A 20,958-nucleotide genomic window follows, 5' to 3' on the forward strand; every position below is an offset into this window, starting at 1 on the left:
GATCGGTTCGTGAGGCAAAACAGCGATCATAGTTCAATTATGTATTTTTTCCAGCTAGACTAGATTTACATATGAATGACACTTGACTGATTTTATTTTTTGAATGACGGGTGAGGTGCGGGAGTTGAGCCACCCAGACGTGACGAGGTCACTCAGAAGTGACGAGGTCACCAACTTGCTGTACATATAAGGTCCTGATTGAAGCCAAGTTTCGTAAAGCGGATATAAAGCTCTGCACGGCGACTCGAGCTACGGTCGTATTAGATTGAACCTCAAGATCGTACTGAATCTCGTCAGAGTCTTTGTTACGAGACTTCATAGTCCGTTGCGCAATCTGGATCGCAATGGCATTGTACAAGTCACTTAGTCTGATCTATTGAAAAATTAGGCTTTTTCATTCAATGTGAACGGTATAGAATTCAAAATTTATTAACGGTATTTACGCCGGGCCTTGTGTAGAGATTTCAGCTTGGAGAGAGCAATGAGTGGAAAAGTTTTTAATTTAAAAGCAGTCGGAACTATCCGTCGAGGATTTCAGCCTTGAAGCAATTAATGGTGAATTCGTGGCAATTGAAATTTACCGAACCCTAATAATTCCCTGAAGTAATGCACCATAAAACACATACTGACTGCTGCCCATGTCCATTCATAACAAACTTATCATGTCCAAGTGTAAGCGAAGAGTACGTATTGCAGCGCCGAGAGTCAAACAAAGCACGACATGCTGGACCGAGTTCCGCGACATTATTTTAGAATGTCCGAGCAATCTTAAGTTCTGCTCGGAAAAAGAATACGAAAACTTTTTGCTTGGCTTCTTAGGACCGTGCGGGAGGCACTGCAGAGGCGCAATAATGTTGCTGTCAGGCATAAAATTAACGACCAACTCAGCGGGACGCCGGACATTCCCGACCGACGACTGCACACATGGAGAGCGGTCATTGCTCGATTCTCGGGAGTGGAGTTGAATGTCACTATCACAATTCTAAGCGTTTGTTCGTATGATATTGAAGGTAATACCGCATTTATTCACATTTAACAAGCATAGATCGCATTCAGTCTTACATTACATAAAGATTTTCAATTGGAATGTCAGTTCAAAAGCTAGTGTGTGTCATTTATCCATTCCTGTTCTTTAACGGTTCAGATTTCAGTTCTTCTAAACAATGTATTTTTGGAAGTTTTTCACATCCTAAACAGTGAGAGATGACCTGGGAAACTGAGTTTTGAGCAAACATTTTACTTGCAAGGAAAATAGAGAGCGAGCGGAGCGAAAGCGCGCCGGTTGGAAGGCGTGGGAACGTCGGGGTCACGCGACGTATGCCCCAGCGAGCCATGGGCTCTGCCGCGTCTTTCTAAAGCCTTTCTTTGTGAGATGAACCGAGCCATGCAGACCAGCGCGCGCAGCTTTATGAAGCAACCAGCGAACCGTGTAATCTGAAATAATTTCATGTGTTTCGAAATAAAGATGAAAACGAAGTGTTGGAGACGAATACATTAGAATACCCGATCGTGGGAAAGGCATCAAGCTCCAGTGAGATATGATCGCTATACAACGGGATGTAGGATTATCGCTTTACTTTAAAACAACCGATTTGTTCCGTTTTTAAACAATTATTTATGGAACCTATTTTTGACGGTTCGTCATTTTTTACGGAAAATTAAACGTATGAAGTTGAAAGCGCAAAGTTTCAAAAAGATAAAAAATCACCTGTATAAAGGTTACTTGGTTAAGATGAGGCGCGTCACCGACTGAAGTATTGGCGCCCCGTGTAAAAAGGTGATAAAATATCGATTACAAGTTTAAGATAAGAAAGTTGAGAACTATGGGTGAAAATATTTCGACGCTAAATATGGTTAAAGAACGAGCTCAGATCTTTTTAACTCTGAAACTTAAAACGATATTGTATTTGAATTTCATACGAGCTAATAGATTAGAAAGGAAAGAAAATTATTTCATTCACGGACGATGATAGCCTCATTTAAATCCTAACATTAGACATAAGGTAAAGCATAAAGCCTCGAGCATAAAGAAGATTCGGTGGGAACGAGGAGGTCGGCGGTGTCGCACTCAAGAGACGTGGCGTGCTGACCTGCGTGTCGTGATGAAGGCTAACTGTTGTACGAGTCCACTGGCGAGTATTAGAAACTAAAATGAACGCTCTAGCCTCAATTGGGTGACGACATCAATATTTGCAATACGACTAGGACTGTCCATACTTTTTAGCGGGCAAGTCGACAAACCCAGCATTGTGGAACTCAAACAATCTTTTAATTTTCAAAAGAAAAATTTCTCCTAAAAAAATTACAATGGAATTTACCTTTCCTGATTGAATGAGTAGGGATGTAATAGTATGAAATGTATCAAAGGAAGCTGATAAAAAATTACAAAATAGCATATTTTCCTCGTAACCATCGTAGTTCGTGAGCAAAATATCTTCAGAAGCTGAGGGTGATTCTGCTCGGAGACCAAGAAAGGAGATACGATAAGAGTGTGGTTTAAAAGCGTGGTGAAATTGGACTAAAATTTTATACAAAAGTGAGATTCACTTCCGCAAGAATTCGGCTTACATGAAAAAAGCTTGAAGAATAGTAGATACATTAGCAAATCTGAATCCTTCCGAACTTACGCCACTGAGTAGTTGTTCTAGGATGGTTTGCCAGCGCTTCTGATATCAAACTATTTCGCACCGGAGGCCAAAAATAAACATACTGAACCAACGAACGTCATAATAATTCTGTCCCCGCACGATAGAGGCTTCACGCGTTGCAATTAACAAAATCCAGGTTAATGGAATTGCTAGTTCGTGCAGCGCGAGGGTCACGACTTCCAGGCGCCTGGAACGACCGGAACGCCCGTTTCGACCTAGTCTTTCAGTTGGGTACGGAACGGACCGCTGAACAAAGGAAGAATGCACACGCTGAAGTGTTCGGCGCCGACCTAGTCTTTCAGCTGGGTACGGAACGGACCACTGAACAAAGGAAAAATGCACGCGCAGAAGTGTTGGACGCTGACCTAGTCTTTCAGCTGGGTACGGAACCTGGACCATTGAACAAAGGAAATCTTTCAGCTGGGTACGGAACGGACCACTCAACAAAGGGAAAATGCACACGCTGAAGTGTTCGACGCTGACCTAATCTTTCAGCTGGGTACGGAACGGACCACTCAACAAAGGGAAAATGCACACGCTGAAGTGTTCGACGCCGACCGACGCTGTGTCGTGCTATGATCAGGAAGTGAAAAGTCTCCTGGCTCACTCAATTGCTACCCCGAGATCATGATGAGCCCTTTTAGTCTTTCGTTGACTGCTCTCTGATTATTTCTTCATCGCGGTGTCGTCGGGAATACATTCTGTGTTTTAATTGGATTACATGAAATTACATCTCAATAACTAATATTTAAGAAGATGTGCACGTTAACACGTTTGGTCTAATGGCGCTGTGCTCAATTTTTAAACACGATTTACTTGATTTTTTGTCTCTCGTCTCTCTTTCAATAACTTTGCTAACAAACGTTCAATAGCGTTTCAGAAAAACTCCTAATTTAAGAATTATTATAGCCGTAAATTCATAAAATGCTTCTGATAAGCGCGTATAGATTCTAATTTGCTGCAGTCGTTCTACTGCCAGTTACTAAATAGCTGTAGCTTATAAATGAGCGAAGACGAATTTCACAGGAGAATTACGGTCGCGCGTACAGAAGTGTCTTCTTGCAGCTTTACACGGAAATGATTAGTTGGTAACTACATTACCATAATTTGAAGTTTAGTTTTAAAGATTGGAAGGTTTGCCTGCGCTTTAATTTTTAATCGGTCATTGATTTTATGACAGCTGAAGCTAATGCTAACGTCCAACTTAAGGCAGCCTGAGGAAGAGGCAGTGAGGCAGTGTACAGAGCTGAGCTACCATGGAGGCGTGCGTTATGGTGGCGTCTGCTGGTGGGCAGCAGCGGCTTAAAAGGTTCAGATACGCCTACGACGGACAGATGGACACAGACGCAGGGCCTGCTGACGCAGCGCAGGACACAGCCGCAGGACCTGCTGACGCAGCGCAGGTGGACACATGCAGGACCTGCTGACGCAGCGCAGGACACACAAACAGGACCTGCTGACGCAGCGCAGGACACAGCCGCAGGACCTGCTGACGCAGCGCAGGACACAGACGCAGGACCTGCTGACGCAGCGCAGGACACACACGCAGGACCTGCTGACGCAGCTTTCGCAGCCTAGCAGCAATCGCTGATAATTTTTTCCAGCCTCGCCATTAAGAAGATGCTCATTATTCAACCAGGTATTTATAAAGCAATACCAGGTATTGCTTTCCTTTACTCTTACTGCTAAGATAAAGCCACAAAACGACCAATTATAGATTGAGTCGAATCACAAGGAAGGAATTCCGAATGATCTACACAACCCAACTTTCACCTATTTGAAGCTTCGACAAATTTTGCATAAGTTTAAGAGCTCAGTACTTTTAACAACCTATTTTATTGAGATAATTAGACGGTTTGGAGCGTGGAAACTTGCATAGGAATTGCGAGTCGATAAACGTTGCGTAGATTAATCTCAATACGGTACCATCCAAGCGTCCATTGTAAAAGTCAAATTGAAAATTAATGATCACTGATTAAATCTGTTATTTCGCAGTTATCGTAAATTCAACAAAAGGCTTGATCAACGATAAAATTAATAGGCAATTTAATTCAATTGTAGGCAGACGTCCTGTGAGCTTCTCAGATTGACGTCGGGGCAGTAAAATTGGCCACCCAAATGAGAATGTCTGGTAGCCTGACCTCCTAGGGTCGTCCTGCCATTACTCCCGGGAACTACATTGTGCCGTCAAAACTGTCACGGTAAATACTCTTACTCAGTGTAAGAGTATTATTATTATTGAGGTACTCTTACTCTTACTGCTCCTCAGGTGTTCACTGCAGTTAATCGTTTCTCGGCAGCACAACGCTGGGCGTAGATATGTTCTTCAATCCCCCCTGCTAGTTGATTACTATATGAACGCTGCTTCTAACTCTGTTTTGAACTTTCAAGGGAAGAGATGAGTAGATTAGACAATATTATTCGATATTTATCTCAAATGAAGTTTAAACATTTATTTCAGCGATGAATATTCAGTGAATTAACTTGATGGTTGACACAACCGCTGCAAAATAATTAGCGGGCAACTCCGTCCACGAAAAATGGGCTCATTAGAGCGGAGCGCTGTAAAACATAACCCAGTGACTGGCTTGCAGCGAGGCTTCATCTTGCACAAATATTATCGTACATCAATGGAATCGTGCAGCGAATAAGAATTTCGCAATGACTTTTGAAACACGAAATATTAATTTTCAGTGTCGGCGTCACGGCCTGAACGCGTCGGAAAAATATTGTTGTCACGCTTCTATTTACTTGCCTGAAATATTTATTTATATATATATATTGCCTGAATAATATTGAAAGAATAATATTATATGGAAAGTAATAATAGTATCACAGCTTTAACTTAAAATTAAGGCATGAAGCTTTAATCAACATGTAACAATGCATACAGTTTTAACTTATGATTAAAGTCTAAAACATTGATCAACTTGTAACAATGCATCTGAAGTAACTAATTAAAATATGCTCAATATGAAGAAAATATCGAGTCTTGCTGGAAGCTTCAACTTGTTCCATCTGTTTCCTTATACTGTTGATATAGTGTACGTTGATTTTTCCAACGAAGGCTCATCGCTTACAGGCACCAGTTTAATGAATAGTGGAACAAATGCGCTTCAAGTAGCTTTATTAACATCTGAGGCAGGCCATTCAGGTGGAAGCGTCCAAATACTGCCACAGGTGACTGAGGTGAGCCAGAAGATGTATCGACATGAGCGATGCCGAAGATAAGGTAAAGCTGTCGGCGAGCGCAGATGAGCTTAAATGCTTCCAAGATCAATCAGGAAAATTGGATTTTAATTACTGTATTTGAACGAATTCTTGATTGTCAAGTTTCTATTTTCGACGGATAACCTGTCATCGATCTCGGCTCTGAAGATTAACTCCAGCAACTACCTAAGATGGATGAGACTTATCGGACTGAACTAAACGCAATCTATTTCAGCACCGTATTTACGAGTCATGTTTTATAGTTAGACTGCCATGCGGGCGCCATAATTTGATCGCCAAGATAACTTTTCAAGTAAATCTTCGATGAAGAGAGAAATTATTTCAAGATCATTCTCCCAGGCTACCGATAAATTGCAATAACATTCTTCCAGAGCCGACGAGAACCCACTTTCTTCTGAGAAGAAGAAGCTGAGAAGAAGAAGAAGCTGACGGAGATAACATGTTCTATTTTATGCAATACTACATGAAGATCTCAAAAAGGCTTATATAGATCTAAATTGAGTGTAGTGTAAAGTACATGTATACGTCTTACTAACGCCAATAAATGAAAAATATTTAATCGGAAGGAATTAAAATTCAATTGTAGGCCACTGCAAGTATGCTAATGTTTGGTTAGACCGGGGTTATTTCCATGACTTCATCCGAGTCTGCATGCACATTTGAAGGCAACGGGTCTGGATGCAAAAATAATGAGTGGCGGTTACACGTCTTCCTCCTGTATGACCTTTGATCTCTGAACAGATTGTCTGGCTGCCGCTGCTTAAAAATGTTCACTCTTCAGCCGGATGTGTACCGTATGGTTGAAAACTAACCCAATCCCAGTTACAATTAATCAATTTTTCAGTTAGAAAGTTGCATGTTTCGTTCAAAAACTTGCTTAATTTTTTTCTATTAAGAACGCAACAACTCAAAACGAAATTGCGGTTCTAAACTTGGAAAACTGAAATGCCGGCTACGTGTACGCGATCTGCCTATGACATGTCTTTCTTCAATCACTTTTTGTATTCTAGTGAGGCAGTGTATATTACATATTAGGTAAAATTCATTTAGTTATGGCAACAAGCTGTTTCCAGCGTTAATATCATCTGTTAATATTAAACTTAGAGAATTTTCATAGCTTCAACTCATATCATTTGACAAATAACCCGCATGTCAGCAGCTGTCAAACAGATTGAAAAAAGATTATTATAAATTCTTGACTGTGGTTTTGAATATCAACGATTCGTTTGGAATTCAAACATGAAGCTTAATCTACGTACAGCCTGGCTTAATGGATGTTGCAGTGGTCATCTGCTCGCAACATATGAGCTCAAAAGTTGAATGTAACATTGCCAGAGGAATGGTAAAAAAAACAAAATGTTTAAAAAAATTCCCATTAAACATTAAACATCCAACATCTGCTGCGTCGCTCAGCGGCTTAGTGTTGGGGCGCCGTGACCAGGCCACCTGGGGCGCTGCGCACCTGTGCCCCGTGATATATTATTCTATCTTATTCTTATAATCCTTAATTATTCATGGTGGAAATTGTGGAATTCATGGTGGAAATTGTGGAATTCATGGTGGAAATTGTGGAATTCATGGTGGAAATTGTGGAATTCATGGTGAAAATTTGTGGAATACATGGTGGAAATTGTGGAATTCATTGTGAAAATTGTGGAATTTATGGTGATAATTGTGGATTTCATAGTGGAAATTGCGGAATTCATGGTGGAAATTGTGGAATACATGGTGGAAATTGTGGAATTCATGGTGGAAATAATAGTGGAAATTGTGGAATTCATGGTAGAAATTGTGGAATTCATGGTGGAAATTGTGGAATTCATGGTGGAAATTGTGGAATTCATGGTGGAAATCAACAGAGAGATATTATTATATAATTGAGAGATATTAAATATGCACGCCAAAATGTCATTTGAAGCTGGAAGCAAAAAAAAAAAAACAGGAGGAATTTCTCTGCATTCATGGAACACACTGTGAATTTTAAATGGGCTGTTAATATGATTTTAATTTCAATATTTTAAAACGCACGCAAAACAAGACCGAAGGCCAGAATCGCGACGCCCAAATCGGTGAATAATTGGGGAAAGTTTTGCTACGAAAAGAATGTGCATGTGATGTCAGCCGCATATCTCAGTCATATAATAATTGCTGTTAAAATACACAAGAAGCGGCCAATAAAACTGACCAAACAGCAACGTGTTCTATTTTGTCGATCTAAGCGCATAACGGAGATAAAACTTGCCAAGCCTTGAGCAAAATAAAGAAGGTGACACGCCCTACCACAAGGCTCATGCAGCTGAACGTTAGATGAAAATTGAACAAAACGCAGAGCAAATCGGCACCATATAAACATGAATGGACCACGCCCAAAACCTCATTAGCATGAAAGTTTATCGTAAAAAACTGGCTACAAACGAAAAAAAAATCATTATGCAAGATACTTGGTCACCTCTGGCAGCAAGATAAATTGTTTTTTACGTGCCGGTATCTATAATATACAATTATTCACTTCTTATTGAGAAATGCTGCTGGCGCGTTAAGAGTTCATTCAATTCAAGCCATTTATTTGATACAAGAATAAGGTTCTGGAGTGAAGGGACCTGAAATGTCCTTTGTTTCTTGAGGTCAACGCATGAAAGTTTCTAGATCTTTCAGTTCACGTCATCATTCATTATAGAGTTTAGTGTGGTACAAAGTTTCGAACAAACTGTATATTCAAGGCCTCAACTTTAAAGCTAAGTTCAGGATGAATATTTAAAGTTCTGGAACCATTATGTGATCTGCGTCGGTCATATGTGACGCCAGCACCACGACCTGCCGCATGCAGAACTCGTCGCTCAGCAAAACAAAGGACGATGAAAATGCTCGCCTTCGAACGCTCAATTTCTGGGAAGAAAAAATATTCCAAAGAACTACCAGTATGAGCTCTCTGGCCAAGCCTCGAGCCGCGGAACAAAGGTGCATGTCTCCTCTACCTTTTGAAGGCGCACGATTTTTACTCGTGACTTGGGAATCTGATACACAAGACTGCCTCGTTCGGCTGGATTCTTCAGAGCACACGAGCTTACCTTCTCGCCGAGTTCACCTCGTGCGACTCCAGCCAAATCCGAGGTAACTTACCATCTTTAATTCGCTTTGATTCTCGCACTGCGCGGGATGAGTTTGAATTTGATGTATTGTTCATCCTCTCAAAGCATTCATAAGTCGTCATAAAATCAAATAAAGAAGAACTAACAAATAATCTAGAAAAGAACATAATATGATGGGACACAAGATTGTTGCCACAGAGTTCGTTGAAGCTGAAAGTGGCCAACCTCACTAAGGACCATGGAGTCCTTATCTCTTAGGCGATCAAGGGCTCTTTATCTGATGCTGTTCCCAATATTATTGACCCAACAAAACTACTTCCTTCCTGCACAACGCGACTACAATCTTTGAACATCGCAGCTCTCTCCTTCCATAGCCATCTCTATTGTCTCGGTCCTAATTATCTTGTATTGCCTGAAGTCAGTACAAATCGTAACTCGATGAAGCTCAACATTATGTCCCGCAACGGTTATTCTATCTACGTACAGGCCTTTCGATAGATCAACGTTAGTGATGGCATTAAGGAGTCTATCAAAATAGGGAAGGACAAATAGAAAATACTGTCGATTTGAACAAATATGTAGAATTAACTAAGTGAATATGCGTTAAAATGTTGATTGTCTGTGGGGAATTTAAATCGGAATTTGAATGGACTCAAACCGTGCTGAATAACATGTTCCCCATATCTTCAACTGGGGCTAAGGCGAGTGTCAGAAGAGCATCCACAAAATTGTGCACCACTTCATCCTCGCCGGCACAAAACCTTCTTCAACTTTTAATGGAAGTTGAACCTCAAAGGTCACAGCTTGACTCTCAGCATCCGTTCCTAACAATACAGGCAACCCGAAGTCAACCTAACGGAAAGAAACCTCTCAAAGTTCTCTAAGCCAGCTTCCTCTTCAAATTAGGCTTGAGAAAATCTGAAGGGCTGTATAAAAAAACAATTCTTTCTTGCGTCAAAATATTTAAACGATGTGTTACGAGTACCAAAATGAACGGCATGATAAATCGAAATTTACTTGCATGAGTTTTTGTCATGAAAGAGACTTGTTACTTTCTTAAGTATCTCACTTTTCTTACTGCAAAGTTATATAATATATATCATCATCGAAACAAATTGGGAAAGTTTAAATCATTGAGAACAAAAAATAGGGAAAAAAATCTACTTATGCTTGACCGGTGATTAGCCACCTAAGGTTTTTTCTACAAATAACAGCAATACGTAGTAAGATACTGATAAAAATCAATTGACAAGAGACTGCATAAAAATTTTTGAATTTGATGCAGAAATGTATTGGTAAGCACCACTAATAAAAAAAACTTGGGTATTTTGTTGATCAAGATAAACTGTTAGAAAATCTTTGGCACTCTGCTACCAAATGAGTTGCGATAAAAAATACCAGAGATTCTCGGCGTTTCAAAATAAATGCTCGAGCTGGGAACGACCCGAGTCTAGGATACGTGCATGATGCCTGGCGGGAAGCCTCAGCCTTGCGTGTGCGACCAAAGCCCCAGCACCACTTGGCTTCATGAGACACGGTGCACCTTGCGTGTGCAACCAAAGCCCCGGCACCACTTGGCTTCATGAGACACGACGCACCTTGCGTGTGCGACCAAAGCCCCGGCACCACTTGGCTGCATGAGACACGGCGAGACCAAAGCTCCGGCACCACTTGGCTTCATGAGACACGGCGCACCTTGCGTGTGCGACCAAAGCCCCGGCACCACTTGACTTCATGAGACACGACGCACCTTGCATGTGCGACCAAAGCCCCGGCACCACTTGGCTTCATGAGACACGGCGCATTCCGCACGTCTGACATCAGGTCCCTGGTGCTCGGCGTGACCCTTGATGTGAGTTCCTCCGCGCCTCAGGGTGGCTTAGTGCGCCGCGCCCTCTTTGGCTCTAGGCGCCATTCTTCTCGGCGCCTTCCTACTCTCATCAGTTACTCTACGGATATTAACACTTAAGAAAACTTCATTCGAGTTCTGGTGGACGATTTTTATCTTGTCTAAACATAAGTAAATGGGACGGTGGTCAATTACTCACCTTTTTATAGCTTGACTTTATCACACAGACATGCTTCAAAAATTTCAGACTTACGCCTTGATCGCAGATTCGCCTGCGTATGATCTAATTTTCTAAACACAGTACAAACGTTGAGTACTTGCCTTCATTTCCTAAGCAAAACATTGTCCTCATTCTTCCAAGAATTTCATAGTGTTTAAACTGTCAAGTTATGAGCAAGATTTATGTTAGCTGGAGTGATGAGCATGAAATTTATCCTAGGAATTCAAAAATTCAAACTTGAAAGAATGATTCCAGACCTTCAAATTTTGTTTTCCTGTGATAATAAGGACGAGAGAGCGGCAGGTGGCACCCCGGACATACTTCACGATGAAAATTTACTGAAAAAGTTTGATGGAAAAGGAAGCCCGAGGGCCAAGATGAGCTGAGTGACCAGAGCAGCGGCTGTGGCGGTCACAACCAAAACCGGTTGGAGGAGGTCTTTGGGCGGCAACTCAAGCATTAGTCGCATCATGCCCGGCGACCTGGCAGACATGAAATTCCAGCTGTTGCATCAGTGCACTTTTATACATAGAGGATACATAAGGAAAGTGGTTAACTACTGGGGAAATGCAATAGTTTGGAAAGTTTTGTGATTTTCTAAAAAAAAACACGAGAAAAACACTGGTTAAATGCAATGCTGGTGAGTCGAAAAGTAGAAATATGCGCCAATCTTTATATTCTTAACGTACTACGATGCAATGAATCAATCTTCGCCGGTAACATAATTTAGTGTTGCCGAGGTTAAGAAAAGCAGAATTCTTAGTGTGGCACCGCTAGGAGTGGCTCGATTCTGCACTGTTTACTCTATCGTCCATGGAAATTAGAGAGAAAGCATTGCTGCCCAGCAAGTTGGAGATATTATCATCACTGAGAACTCTGGTCGCTTGTGCACATCTGACCATCTGTTTGCTATGACCATCACTGTGGCACCCACGTGCAGCTGTGCAGAGCAGAGCTCCGAGCAGGTGGGCTGACATCTGTTCATCTGATGGACTTTCTTTCACAGATATCGGACCTTTCAATGGAGTTCTAATTGCGACGATGTGGCACAGCATCCAGTTTTGCCTCTTGTTAGCTCTTATCAAATGATCTCATCTTGGGTAAATTCAAATTTTCAATCATGGTAAACAAACGCTGCCTAAATGCAATCGCCTACTAACGAGAAGCATTGTTTCCATTCTCGTCTGCTTATTTTATTCGATGCACACTTTAGAAACTTTATTTTGCGAATTTTTTATCGAAGTGATCGATATAAAAAATTGTATCATTCTGCATTCGGAGCCCCATAATAGACTCCAAAGCTCAGATTAATGGCGCATCAGAGTAATATTTCGGAGCACGAGCCAGGTGCGAAATTCCTACAGAAAAACGTAATTAAATCAAACACTTTGTGTTCAGCAATTTGAGTTTGAATCGAATGATGTGTGGGAATCCTTGCAAAGAAGCACGTTTAGCCTGATCGTATGATTACAAGCGCTTCACATAGCATGTTTTACAAATGGTCAGAAAGCTGGCAATAGGTCCATCTAACGGACACACATAATAAGTTGCAGCCCAGGACCTTGTTTATGGCTTGCTGAGATGGAAGCGTGCGGTGTGTCTCCCACCCACCCGGATACCCTGCACACGAAGCATCAGTTTAGCATCCGGGTCTGAGTTTTAGGTAATAGCGAGCGTCGCGGACAAAGGCAAGGCTGGATGGGCACGCTCCCTCGAGCACGACACGCTCACTCGCTCTGGCCTGCCATGAGAACTGTAAGCTCGGCAACTTATCTCGCCCAAGCTTGTATTATCCTTTCTGACTGATTTGTTCTCTCTTTGTTGCTTGTTGAAAACAATTTGTAGTTGTTGTTCTCTCCTTGTTGTCTGTTGTTGCCTTTTATTGCCGGATGATGGTTGGCTGATGTTTAACTTGCGTTATCTCTGTCATCTGTTTCTTCCGTAGTTAGTCAGAATTTCAAAGCCAAAGTATATTGCAACAAAATCAGAAAGTAATAATTCTGAAGAGACCGACTTTATGGACTTTGTCCCCTTCAATCACATTATATTTTTCCCAAATAGTGAACTCTCATATAATGGTTGACAATCCTTCTAAAATTATGAAGAGAACATTCGTACAAAGGTTTCATGACATATACTCTGTCCCAGTAGTTGCAAGATGAATAGCGCGTAGAGGCGACAAGTGTTCAACCAAAGCTCGCTGTCATGAATGTGACCAGGGACAGACTTGTCACGTGGCACTAGGGTTAGCACGACTGGCAGATCAAACCTCTCCTCTGCAGCAACTACTCTTAGTATAGTATAGTATGGTATAGTATCTTCGGCATTAAATAAATAGGCCTGGATAGGCCTGTCGCCGATTCTTGTATTTTTCTTGACTAGACTGGCCTTACGGACGGTAGATTTAAAATCGCTTCTAGATATCAGTTGTTCCGTAGGGTACGAGGCTCTCTTCTTTTAAACGATTTAAGTATAACGATTATTTTATAATTAAAAAGGAGTTTAAAACGATTCAGTATAACGATTATGTTATAATTAAGAAGGAAGTGATATGCAATTTTCAAAATATATCATTTACGTAAAAGAAATAACAAATTTTCTTGCAGACTGTGATGAAGAACAAAGAAGTCAGTTGGAATACCTGTACTGATTAATTAACCGCCGCCCTCCACGAGCCGTACCGACGCCAGGCACCATCGCAACATTTAACACAGTAAGAGAAGAATTAATTTGCATGTTAATAAGAGGCTACGTCACAGACGCTCATGCACTTCATTAGCAGGCGGTCTCCACAACAGCAAGTTACATTCCTGCGAAAATTAATCTTATCAAATCCTGAGCCATAGTATTTTCTTGACCAGGCATATACTTTCAAAAAAAGTTTAAGAAATTGTAAGTTCATCAGCCAATCATTGACGGCCTTTCGAGCGAAATCCACCAATCATAGACAAGAAAATAGAGCGTAAGTACTTACGTTCACTTAGCGAGTTTTGAAAGTATGACCCTTGAATGTGTTCTTGTGTTATTTGATTCGTTCCGTCACAAGCGCTTTGTAAGATGATACCGACTGTGAGCGAAGGTGCTATAGGCAATATAAGCGTGGTTTTGTTTGAGGGAATTTATTAACGGCTGCAGGCAGGAGTTTAGATGTGAGAGTTTAAATAAGATTTGTATTTATTGTATTTCGGTTGCTTATTTTGAAATTTGAAATTGCGTTAGGATAAATTCACGGAGCTGCGTAAATGGGATATCATAAAAATTTAATTGCTTATCTAGGTCCCAGATTCTAGAAGAAATTCGAAATCGTGAACATAAAAATAAATTTCATAAATTTATTCAACATTGGGTGAATACGTTAGGGAAACATTTACCAAATATTTCAATCGCGTCAAAAATTTTTAGATTCGTTGGAGTACGGTTCATTGTTTATCATTAATAAACCCGCTTATAAATTATCATCCGTTGTGAAACGTGTGCTGACAATAACAGCCCGAAAAAGCTACTGAATCTTACAGAGAGCTTCACTGTACATTGCGCGCTGGTTGAGATCTGTTTCACAACTCGCTAAGTGTACGTAAGTACTTGCGCTCTATTCTCTTGTCTATGATTGGTGGATTTTGCTTGAAAGACCGTCAATGATTGGCTGATGAACTTACGATCTCTTAACTTTTTTTGAAAGTATAGGCCCAGCTGTCCCTGCGCGCTGTAGTCTGGACCGAGGCGCTGCTCAACGTGGGCATGAGTCGTGGCCGCAACTCAGACACGCTCGTCATTTGCATACAATCATTGTTCAAAAAGCCAGATTGAAATTTCGAAGAACTATTGTGTCGTCTTGTTAAATTTAAACAAAACTAGCGCTGCCTAAAAAGCAGTAAAATCGAAATTAGATGTCAATAATTTAATTACGTTCACAATTTATCGGAGACCGTGCTTTAAAACGTGCACTCGAAAATTGGGAACATATTATAATTGGTATACGGCCGTTGTATATGTATCAGAAAGAGTGCATTACATTACATGGTGTAATTTAACTAATGAAAACCTAATTTTTATTCAAATTGGATTGCACACTCTTTCTTCTATGTAATCGACGAGTTCATACACTAATGTTTCCCACAAAAAAAATAATAATGCAAATCGAATGATCATGGTTTTGAATCTATAAAACAAATTTTATAAATTTTATTATATTATAAATATTATTCTGAAGATACATGAATATTAAATAGGAAAATGATGAGTTTATACGAATAGTGTGAGATAATTTTGGTGTGTTAAAACGTATTTTCGGAAGAATTTCATTCTCACCAGGCCAAATGGTTGTCGTCTACCTCGTCGGGAACTAGTGTCGAATCCGAGTCCGATAGCCAAGTCTCAACTTAAAGCCAACATGAACATCTCGCGACACTCCGGATGAAGAGAAAAGTTTAATCAGAAATTGTAGAATTAGCGCGCAGATGGAAGGCTAGAATTTCAAATCACCTTTCATAGGATGTTTCGGATTGGGAGAGTTTAGAAATAGCACTCATTTTGAAGATAAAAATTTTATTGCCATCCAACGCACGAGTGGGAGGGAGGCTCTCCCTGCAAAGGTGTGCCCTAAGTTTCAAGTGAAAGAAAGGATATTTCAACCGCAATATAGCGGTATAGCGTTCCCAGAACACTCACTTAAAAGTGCTTACGCAAGCCACGCTGACATTTGCTGTACAAACAAAATATTCTGAAAAATGTATAAATTTTATAATTTATGTTCAATAATGGTTAATCAATTTTGTGTTGATTATATCTGTGTTGATTCAACCAGATGGGAGAGGTGGAGAGACTTTGGGCCTAAGGTGCCTTAAGAAATTCCAGCTAGTCAAAAGAAGCATCCGTACATGGAGAAGACGAGCCAACAGACCCAGCACGGCATAGACTCAGTTTCCGTACGACATGTGCATGGGCTTTCCATGTAAGGACCGCAACGCCTCGGCTCCATATCTCTCTTTGTGTCTCCCATTGAAGGCGGTAGGCGTGTTGAACATGTTCAGTCGGTCTGCTTATAGGTGCATGCCAAGTGCTTAACGAATTAAGGAGGCTATTTCTTTAATACTTTCATCAAAAGAAATGAGCAGGATTGATGGTCGTGGACTGATCTAATTCGTTACAAGTTGGTAATAAAAAACAACTGGAAACTTTGTCAGCCTTCATTTGTCTAGACGCTGACCTCATAAACATGTACGAGACACGACAGAGGTTTTAAAACTACTCGTAAACTTGATTGGGTTCATTCCTGCTGTGCTTTCTAATGAACTGTGCTATTTGAAGAGTTTGCAATATTGACAACTAGTTCAGCAGCTCAATGTGATGAATGTGAGAGAAGCCGTCAAATGAAAGTAATTGAAAAATAAATTATGATGTGATCAATATTATTGTTACAATTAATTTAGAATTTTACTTCTTCCCAATTATTCTAATATAAGATGATTTATTAACCTCAATAATTTTTCATTATACTTTCATTAATTTAACTAAATGCCTAAAAATTTAAACAAGCGTGTAGCAATTTTTTATCCATTTATCGAGTAAATTTAGTACAGAAATTTACAAGGGCTTGAAACACCCAAGGTGCGATTTATTAATTTTGCTGAATCTCTTCTAAAAGAAAGATTCCTATGGAAGCCAGGATATATTGAGAAGTCATTTGTACTATTTTACAATTGGTTTTCAAACTATATTTTACTTGCATTACCGTTGTGTTTGATAGTTGCTTAGATTTTAGGTTTCATTTGTCATATGCATTTGTTTGATTTTGCAACGATATTTATTGATTACGATTACATTTTATTTAATGAAATTACATACAAAAAATCATCTTAATAATTAAATATGTTCGGCAGTGCAAATAAAATATATAATAAGAACTCTTTCCACCTATGTATTCGCAAGCAGCTTACCAAATATTTGGTTGCTATTCAGTTCAAAGCAGTGACTGGAAAGAACGATTCGCGTGTACCGGCAGCATAAGATTCATTCAAATGCTGTGCACAACTCTGTGGCTGTAGTGTAGAGGGACCATGAGAAATTCCCTCTTTAGCGCATTTTCTCATTTATGGAAAAAATGCGCTATTGTGCTAGTCATGTCCGTCCGTCTGTCTGTCCGTCCGTGACTTCACGTTTTCGTTGACGAGAAAATGCGCTCTCTGTCACTCACTGCAGTGAGTACTGAGTTATATTTTTATCGCATTTTCTCAGTTATGGAAAAAATGCACTATTGTGCTCGTCATGTCCGTCCGTCTGTCTGTCCGTCCGTGACTTCACGTTTTCATCGACGAGAAAATGCGCTCTCTGTCACTCACTGCAGTGAGTACTGAGTTATATTTTTTATGTCATCAATGAAGCGTCAGCCTTTAGCGACACGCCCAAGGAGGTCAATCCCTGCTACTGGCTGTGGCGCCGAGCAATCGCATCAGCCAAAAAATATTTGAAGATAAATTCATGAACATTCATTACTTCAATAATGACCATACAAACAGAAATTACGGCTGATTTTTTAGGAATTTGCACAATTTTGGGGCTGCATTAAAGCTTTAGTATTTTTAGCATTTAGTCTCCTGACGATTAAAAAAGTATTTTTTTTTTGTTGTGGACTAATCACAATTAGAGACATATAAATCTCGGAAATTTAATAGAAAGCTGTGTAGGCAAGACTGTGGCTTTCACACGGTGAACCATAGGAACCAGTAATTGATATTTACGAAATTAAATTGCAATGTTTAAATTTTCCGAAGCGATCGATGGCGTTGATTTTTGCAGTTGCCTGCTCGTTGTGTTTGACTTGAGCCACGCATCAATCGTCTGGTCTCACCTACACAAGCGTCGTCTTTGGTGTTGAGAAGGAAAATGTAGGCGCAGCGTCGTGAGCAAACTAAGGGGTAGAGCTACGAGCATCTGCTGCTCGCACTCGACGTGAGTTCAATTCTAATTAAAATCTACGATTAGACTACGATGTAATAAAAAGCAAGTTAATGTATGTTAACCCGTGCTGGAATGCAAAACCATGCTCTGACCTATACAGATTAAATTTTTTCTTCCAAGCCAAATTACTCAAATAATTTGGAACTTATTAGTGATCGGAATAAAAAAGAATTCCTAATTTCAGTCATTCGTTAACAGCAATTAATAGTGTGTCGACTGACGTCTTCCGGCAACGAAGCAAAATGGTTGCCGATGAAGGTGGTTTGTCTTATATTCTTGCCTCTTATGAACATTTTAAGGACATTCGGTCAATATTATGCACATATTGCGGATAATAGAAATTTACGGCATACGAAGCATTATGATTTGTAATGGTGGAAATAATTAAAGCTGCACTTTGTTGACGCGAAATACCCGTGCTACGTTCATCAACACATCGCTTGAATCCTTAACATCAATTAATGTTTCCTGATAACCATCCTATCAAACTAAATAATTCTAAGATGTTTACATTTATCTACAAATATTCGCTGTGCAAGAATTCCATCTTGCTTGTGTGACCATCAAAGGAGAAAATCTGATAATGACTGGAGAATCCATACAAAAAATTAGAGCCGTCTTCGAATGATAATATAATTGGTAGACAACGACGGAAGGTCTTAAGGTCATGGTCTGTCAAGGAGAAGCTTCCATTGAAATAAAAATTGCAATATAGCTTGTCTTCTGCTTTGCTACTTTTTAATTTTAATAACTTTATTAGCTTGCATTTTTAAAGTAATTTTATTGGGTGTATAGTTATAAAGATGGGTCTATAATAGTTATAATGGTGTATAATTTCTTATAAGCAATGCAGGATTTCCCAAAAATGGTAAATAAATTAAAGATTATCAGTTCAAAAACTGAATTCCAATCGCTGGATGACCGCGGTATGCAGAAAGACATTTGGATAAAGCGATTTAAATTCGTCACTTAACAGGAGGGTGCGGCAGGAATGCAGCCTAACCTTTAAGCAAAGACTGCGTGTATACGAGCTCAGGGTATAACTTTTGACGAGCATCATGCATAAATAAGAGCCGGACCTCCTGAGCTCAGTGAGCTGATGTCGCTGCACACGCAATTCTTCCGGTGATAAACAAAACACGACAAACTACGCAAGACATAAACGAATTTGAGACACCGGCGAATTAGGCGTTAGCTCAACAGTGACTTTGTTACCAGACTAGAAAAAAGGAGCCTTTGAAAAATACAAACGCTGAGGTTGCAAGCTGAATGCTTCATATAAATGAGGTAAGAATAGTGAGAAATAGAATAAAAATGATAATTACCGGTAAATTAATAAAAATATGAATGTGGTTCTACTCATGCTTGATCCAACACTTGAACGCGCGGCCACGTGTCTGGAAATTTCGATCCTGCCTTTAAGATTATGAAACTGCTGAAGCAATGTCGTGTAACGTTCTAAAATTGCTCAATATTTATAGTGACATGTAACGCAAGGCCAAAAATTACTGAAGTAAACTTTTACTCAGCTTGAGTGTAGCAGGTAGCTTTATAGGGACATGAACATTCAATTCCCAGCCATCATAAATGAGCACAAGTTCAGTGCACGTGATAACCTATCATCGACAATCAATACCAAACTTTTGTACGCGCAGCCACGTGATTTTTCGACATACGCGTCAGGTCTATAAATGAATTCTTATTTCTACGTCTAATGACGCTTCTACGTGAATTGACGCTGCATTGTTCAATCGAGGAATAAATAATCGTTATCAGTTGACGAGTTCGTCAACATAATCAAGCGCAGTTCGATTGAAACGTTCCCAGGTGACGAGCAAGACGTGTTCGAGGTCGTGTTCAGGGAGCGGGCAATAGTCATCCTGTGTCTCGTCATCACTCCGTATCCTACACGTATCCTACATATTTCTAGGCACGCATATCGTCTCAGACTACATTCACCATTATAGTGATTTAGTACATGTACATGTACTACGTGAATAATAATACTTCTCATTTGTAGTAGGATGAGTTAATCTACACTGCAATCTAATATTTTTTACGAAATTGCATGAAAATATCCGTACGAATTGTTAGCGCCTCGTAAGCATGACTAAGAAATTCAGTCTAAATGTGAATTTGTCTTCTAATGAATTTTAGGTTTTAAATAAAATATTAGTCCGTTTTCTAATACAAATATTCAGATGTCTGTAGATGAAATGGTTGGAAAATAGGCTGAAAATATTTCGTTAGAAGAAATTTTATATTGAATGAGAAGTACCGGTGCCACCATTAGTCAGGTTATAATTGAAACATGATAGCTCCTCATGCTAAACTGCACTCACCGACAGTCCTTCTCAACACCATAATGCTGTTGACACGAAGTGCCGTGGAGAAGCCTGAAGTGTTCACATGCTGGCCAAGCTAAATTCTTGGAAGTTTTGCCAACACTTGAGAAGGTCTCAGCCGAGATCGAGGGCATAGTTGGCGAGGGAAACGCAGAGATAAACAAGTGTTCCTTGTTGCTGCGTCCAGCCCATAACGTTTGTTTTCCCTTTTCCACTCCGAAGAATGAAGGCCATATAAAGATTTAATTTCAAACAAAGTCTCCGCAATGATTTTTACTGCAGTTTAAAAAATATATTTTATTGATTAGTTAACTGGGATGGCATTAAGAATTTCTATTTGATACAATCGCCACAGTCCGATGAAAACTGTATTAGCTTGGATCTCAGGCGAGGGGACAAGCGAGTGGAAGGAGCTTCTTTGCAGACAACCTACCAATGCCAGAACGCGACACTGACTGAGTCAGCGGACGGCAGGTAAGCTTGACACCATCCAACTGCTACAGCCCCTGGGGTTTTCATGCTACGAAAGAACCAAGAGCTCGGGTCTTACACGTTACAATCAAGTCCATGATTCTGAAACTAATTTAGGTTGGAGCTTTCGTAACGTGATCAGATTGAA

General features: G+C 40.1%; 1 protein-coding gene across 4 annotated transcripts in view; it reads right to left on the bottom strand.

Moving 5' to 3' along the window:
* Positions 1 to 20,958, bottom strand: part of LOC108670775 (glutathione S-transferase 1-like) — an 84,735-nt gene that overhangs the window by 14,254 nt on the left and 49,523 nt on the right. Inside the window, exon 1 of one of the 4 annotated variants that reach the window (XM_018158269.2) lies at positions 20,337 to 20,798. The exons of the other annotated variants lie outside the window; for them this stretch is intronic. Coding sequence (XP_018013758.1) covers positions 20,337 to 20,473 — 137 coding nt within the window. The 5' untranslated portion in view covers positions 20,474 to 20,798. Of the gene's footprint in view, positions 1 to 20,336; positions 20,799 to 20,958 lie in introns of those variants that run through there. 4 annotated transcript variants of the gene reach the window in all.

The sequence above is a fragment of the Hyalella azteca genome, unplaced genomic scaffold (assembly GCF_000764305.2).
Source record: "Hyalella azteca isolate HAZT.00-mixed unplaced genomic scaffold, Hazt_2.0.2 contig14808, whole genome shotgun sequence".
Classification (NCBI taxonomy): domain Eukaryota; kingdom Metazoa; phylum Arthropoda; class Malacostraca; order Amphipoda; family Hyalellidae; genus Hyalella; species Hyalella azteca.